Source organism: Rhopilema esculentum, chromosome 20, assembly GCF_057945365.1.
Source record: "Rhopilema esculentum isolate cy_ngs chromosome 20, ASM5794536v1, whole genome shotgun sequence".
Taxonomy (NCBI): Eukaryota; Metazoa; Cnidaria; class Scyphozoa; order Rhizostomeae; family Rhizostomatidae; genus Rhopilema; species Rhopilema esculentum.
The window spans coordinates 11518581-11524874 of record NC_142834.1 but is presented as its reverse complement, the minus strand read 5'-3'; the positions used below and the strand labels follow the sequence as shown (position 1 = coordinate 11524874).

Sequence of the window (6294 nt, the reverse complement as noted above, 5' to 3'; positions counted from 1 at the left end):
GTGATAAGTAAAATAAACGGTTGTAGTTGTAAGAGAGATCAAATTAAAAAAGGATTTGGGAAAAATTGTCGATCTGCTCTCAACGTTTTTATGAAAGAGACAGTGAATGACAAAAGTTGGTCACCAAGATCAGTGGGGCGAATTCCTTTTAAGTAACCATACCTTACCCTAAATTGCTCCCTGAGTTTCCTCGTTAAGGTACACCTAAACTCTAAAGTTTATATCGCAAGTACTCTCCAGTAAACTACATTAATCCTTGCCTAGGTTGACCAAGATCATTAAAACGTTTGACCAAGATGAATGCAAACTCTACATCGTAGCTCTTCAAGTTTCCTGAGAGAAATGAATGTAGCAAATCTTTTAGAAAACGCACCTTCTCGTACGTCCGCATATTCCTGAAGTGTCTTGTAAAGAAGCCCGCATGATATGTTCAGGGCTTTACAGTTTGTCACTATATTTTAACTTCATCACAATATTTTAGCAGAATGAAGGAAAATACCAATACACTCAACGAGGATGCTTACAAGAGCAATTTAGGAATGCACTTGATTGAAGAAGTTTGTTTATATTACGACAAAGCAAATCTTCCAATCCAGATTCTAATTATAACTTCCACTATTTACAATACCAAGAAGGGCCGACAGAGAAATGATCGACTGTAAAACTAGCCGACTTGAATGCTATTAATCGCCTGTACTAAATTAATTTGTAAGAAAACTGCCTATTAAAAGCTGCTTTTATCACAAAGAGGAAGGGTACCAAATGTAATTGTGGCGGATTAACAAGTTGAATGTCCAAATGGGTTAAATGAGAGGACGAAAAAACGAGCGGATGAATGCCAGCTGTTGGATCGCTCCCCTCTTTATTAGTTGATAAGAAAACCACTTTTTCCTGTTTTTAATGGTTCTAACCAAAAAAGATGAACACCTCTTATTCGAACGGCTGGTTAGGCCTTATTTAATTACCGTTGATGTTATTAAACTTATCTCGCTGAAAAGCGACTGAAACTGGCAGTTACCATTGTCATAATGTAACCAATCGTCATTATTAGCAACTGAAAAGATAGTAATGAAATTTTAATCTTTTTTCAGTGAGTTGTGAATTTGATCTCAAGTTCCAAAACATGTTGTAATGCACAAAATGATTATGGCTCAGGTGCTTGTTCTATATTCATGGGTGCATTTATGCAAGTTATGAAAACTGTACCTTTGCTTTTCATCAATATTCTATTTTCGCAATAAAAACCAATTGGGGTGAACAATTTTTGGTTACTTTAGCAATAAAAAGTTAATGTTAGAAACGAGAACCAAAATTTGGGACGGTGTCAAAAACGTCTTGACGGAAACCTAGGAACTTTGCCTCTATAATGGATGAATGGGGTAGCAAAAGGGAGGGGGTTTGATTTATGAGTGGTTTGGAGGCTTTGGCCAGAATTGGGGCAACATAACTAGAACATTTGTACAGTTCATGAAACTGGGCACTCTGTAGGGGAAAAAGAGTCTTTTTCGTAAAGGCGACTCAACAATTTTAGAGAGCAACATAATTTTAATGTTCACAATACTCTAGAACTTTGACTTTTGACATTGTCTTTTCGTTGCATAAAACAATTCTTTTCTTGTCTGAATACATAATTGTGATATTGAGACTGGAAATAACTGAACTTGAATGTAATGGGCTGATCAATGTCTTGTGTTCTTTTGAAGGGGTCGAGATGTCTCTTTGGCTTGATAACAACTCCATATCTAGCCACAAATGGTTTCAATTGATTATCCATTCTGAAGGAACTTTGTTCTTTCAGCCACATGGACATGGCTTATACTGAAATACTAGGTAGCAATAAATATAACAATTATAAGCAAACTCAGCAATTGCAGTCTACTATGTGAGTGTCTTGAGTTTGACCCTGCTGAATTATTTACACTCAATTCGACAACATTTTCATCGCGTCCTCGGTTTAATGGTTTTCGCGTTAATATATTGCTTTTCTCTTCCTTCTTTCTAAATAGCGGCGAATTCTTGCATAGATGATATGTGTGCGCCCTGACACCACGACAAAAATTCTCTTCACGAACTGTCCCACTGCATTCACAGTTAAGCAAGCCTATGGAAATATTGTGCGAGTAGAGACGTTCTTGGGCAATTTCACAGGAGCGAGTACATTCTGTACCAGAAATGAGGTGGTTACACTTGATATAGTAATCCTCCATAAGATCATTGCATTTTGAGTCATTTTCGCACTTTCTGCTGAACGTGGCACAGCCGACCAAACTATCATTCATACGATTGTTGACACATTTGCCAGCTCTTGCTTGGTACGTGAGACATTCTGAATCACGCTCACATGCACAATCCAGAAAGTGTTTACCGAGTCTATTTTGACCGAATAAATCTAAAGCTTGTTTGCAGCGTTTAGTACAGCCAAGCCTGCCCTCTCCAAACAACAGTTCAGGACACTCAAGTTTTACGTTGATCAAGGCTGCTAAGCAATTGTACCTGCTCTGGCATTTACTAAACAGCGTAAAACAGTCTTTGGTGCCAGCCATCGCCAGTGTCCTGCTAACCACTACGGAAGTGTAAACTATAAACCAATACAAGCAAGGCATATTCAAACTGATGGATCATAGACACCTCAAGCGCTATTTGTTCCGAAGTCAAACGAAATCTCCATACAGTGTTTACCTTTATGACAGTACGGCTGGTTCAGTGCTCAATAAATGATTGACGGTCGCTTGTAAGGTACGAAATGAATAACCCGGTGATAAAAACTCCTGTGGTTAAATTGCTATTGTTCTTCCGCCTCCTGACAACCTAAATGCCACTTCTAGGCATATCAATTTTCAGCTGAAGGAACTTGCCTCCGCATTACTTGGGCATTCCACCGCATCAACAGGTATTTTGAGAACTTCTTCTGAGACAGGAAGGAACTAGATGAAGTTTTTTAAGTTCAATATCATGATAACAAAGAATGGTGTAGGATTTCGCTCTGCCATTCAACAATGGATAGAGGTCTAACTGAGATAGATATTCCTATGGGTTTTTCAAAGCAGAGATGAAACTGGAAGGGTAATACGTTTTAGACCAGGAGGAAAGGAAGCAAGAAAAATGTTGATCGTGTTTACTTAGAAACTAGGACCCAGTGACGGGGCCAGCTATTACAGAGTGGGATGGTAGAAGGCGCGGTCAGTGGGACCACGCCCCTTTTGTTTCGTTTCAATTATCTGTACCAGGTAAACTATCCTTAGGAAATTCTATCCACCCCTACACAGCGCTTTTTAATCCGTTTTTAGAAGAAGTATGTAGACCATGTTTCTAGAAAAGTGGGGGAGGGGGTGAGGTAATTATCCCCTTTACCACCCCTTGGCGCCGCCACTGCTAGAGCCTTTGAAAAAACAAGAGGCCTCCTGAATTGGATACCTGTAAAATAGCACGAAGATACAATTGGTACTTGTTGGCATCAACAAAATGGACTAAGCCACCTCCGCCCACCCCTCTTGTCCGCCATATGCAATACGTCCCTTGTCAGCTCTTGCTTTGATAAAGATTCGAAGTTCAACTTTTGAGTGAGCCAATAGTTTATTGCAAACCAAACCGAAATGCTTACTACAGGTAATGAAAATGAACATATAAAAAAAACAGGGATAAAAGGCAAAATGCTTTCTGTCTGTCTATTGCGTTAAAAAGGAATTTGTCGATAAAGAGAATGTTAAAGGGCTCTGTTTTGGTGATCATGAGAGATTGACTGAGATTTACTGAGATTAATCAATGTATTTTGCAGACTTAATTGGCTAAGATGTAAGGGAGGATGTTCTAGTTATTAAAAAAGTGAACATTAAAACAGTGGTTTTTAATTGGATATTGGCTAAAAATGTTTTAGTTTCTTTGCAGTGGTAACTTATCCCTTAAATCTACTCTGCTATATTTTTAATCAAAAGTCATTTAAGGAAATTGCTCACTAATTTTTTCAAAAGGAACGGCCCATGATTTACTCTTCAAGCTTAACCCCTGCGTTAAACTAAAATCGACATTGAAGATAAGATCCTTTTAAAACTGTCAAGTACTAATGCCCATGTATTTCATAAATTCATGGTGTTTTACATATAATTGAGATAGCAAGAGTTTGGGAGCATTTAGCACAAGTTATTTACATTATTACAAAACCACAAAGTGCAAATTGAGGTGGAAAAACACCCTAAAACCTGTCAATATCATGTCCAATTTTAGTCCTTAAACTTTTACAATAGTGTCTGGAGCTCTTTATGTTGTCCATACAAAAACATTTCCATTCGGTTAAAGCCTGATTGCAACGTCTAAAGGCTCAGGAGGTTTTTCTATGAGAGAAGTTGATGCACCCCAAGAGCAAAGGAGAGAACCGTTTTTGAAGCAAATTTACTATATTGCCAGGCCCACCGGAACCGGGGGCTGGGGAGGGGGGCTGGGGCCCCCCAGTAATTGTCAGACTGTAGTATATTTCCTTTATAACAGTGTACTAAATGAGAAGGAATACAATGGGCAGCCCCCCAATATGAATTTCGTTCCGACGGCACTGATTGCTACTGCTCAGTGTCCCAGGAAGCGGGGGAGCTGAAGGAGTTTAGCCCTGGAAGCTATACAGTAAATCATTGTACTCTTTTTGAGCATTATTAGCCCCCGCAAACTCTAAATTCCAACGTCCCTGTGGTAGCCTGTCCTCCAGACCATCAATCTGAAGGAAGAGGGGTCTGGGTTAGGGGGAAGGAAGAGGGGTCTGGGTTAGGGGGAAGGAAGAGGGGTCTGGCTTCCCTCAGGTGGGAGGGGGGTCTGGAGCATAGGCTACTTAAGATTAGAAATCGCAAAGTAAGATTAGAATCCTTTCCTGGTCTACTAACATTTCATCTACTTGTGTTTTGAAAACAATCTCCAATGATATCTGTTTCAAAATCAAATTTCCTGAAATGTGTTCTAACATCATGTTCCGTTTAGTCAAGTTTTTGACTCAAGGTCGTAGCGCCCATCACAATAGGGGATACAAAGTTGTGCAGTCACCCTGAGTAAGAGAGTAAGCTTTAAAAACCAGGTTAAACAGTTTTGTTTTTTGACACATACAGCATCTGTTCGATGAGATGGTTGAATCAAAGTGAAAATTACTTGAAGTAACACAACCCATCAGTTAGCAGACTATCTTGCGGTTCAATTAAGGTGTGGTCTTGTGGTTTATTTTTGGATTTATAGAGTAACGTAGCTAAGGAGCCAAGGTTCTAAGTTTGAAAGGAATAAATCATAGACTTGGCACCACTGTCTATTGAAAGCAGGGCAGGCGAAATAGTTTTGAAAGTGGAGGGGCCAAAACAAAGTCTTGAAAGGGCTTAGGAAAGGCCGCTACCGTGGTTGGCGACAAAAAAACGTTTAGAATTATGGTGTATTAGGGATTGCCAAAAACAGTATCTGAAATGTATTTAAAATATCTAAGTTTGTTTTATCAGTACGTCCCATAGTCTCGTCTATTTTAATACGATTGTAATATTGACTTTGCAATTGTGGGGGTTATGCAGCATGACTATTTTTTAGTAGTACCTTCCTTTTCGGCCCCTTTTCATTTGATGGGAAGACCATTTTCGCAGATGGTACAAGCTTACTATGAAATTTCTATTCATAGCAATCTATTTAAAAATAAATTATGAATTATGTTAAAGATAAAATAACTTATGTCATTTTTGTCATGCAGGTTATTTCAACTTAGTAAGAGAACACATTTGACACAGTGAAAGACTTTTTTTTAAACGGGCAAGTAAAGAAGAATTTGGACCGCTTATGATCTGAGGAGTATCAGACGAAAAGCTTATATGTTACGTATATATTGTATATTTTACGTATGGTTTAACATAATTGCTATCTTCAAATTACCTTTTAAATTTTAAGCTAACAAAACAAGGATTAAATTTACAGAGCAAGATAATGTCGTATGAAAATTAAACGAATGAGTAACATTGAGTAACATAACACTCGAGTATAAATTTAACCGATCATAGCCTTTCAAACTAATTTACCGAAATTGCATTTTTGCTTTAGTCATCTGTCACTAATAATCATTTGATTGCCCTTTTTGGTTTTTGCATTCCTCTAGTCATCTGTCATTAATAGTCATTTGTTGCCCTTTTTGGTTTTCTATCGAATAGACAACAGGACAAGTCCTAAGATACTTCTTTGCTCGTATTAGATCGCTGAAGCTACGAGGTTCCTTTTTTAAAAGCATATTCTGCAGAAGCAACAGCAACTAAACAGGACCTTTTTAACATACTAACTAGAGGACAATTGTCC

At 38.3% G+C, this 6294-nt stretch overlaps 1 protein-coding gene across 1 annotated transcript; it reads right to left on the bottom strand.

Annotated features, from left to right (window-relative positions):
- Window positions 1-583: 583 nt before the first annotated feature.
- Window positions 584-2843, bottom strand: LOC148957866 (growth arrest-specific protein 1-like). The gene has a single exon (XM_089114597.1). It carries the CDS (start codon window positions 2601-2603, stop codon window positions 1827-1829), a length of 777 nt encoding a protein of 258 aa, XP_088970723.1. The 5' UTR covers window positions 2604-2843; the 3' UTR covers window positions 584-1826.
- Between the last annotated feature and the right edge of the window lie 3451 nt (window positions 2844-6294).

Excerpts from the sequence above, each read along its gene's own strand:
- LOC148957866 (XM_089114597.1), bottom strand. The coding sequence starts at position 2,603 with ATGCCTTGCTTGTATTGGTTTATAGTTTACACTTCCGTAGTGGTTAGC.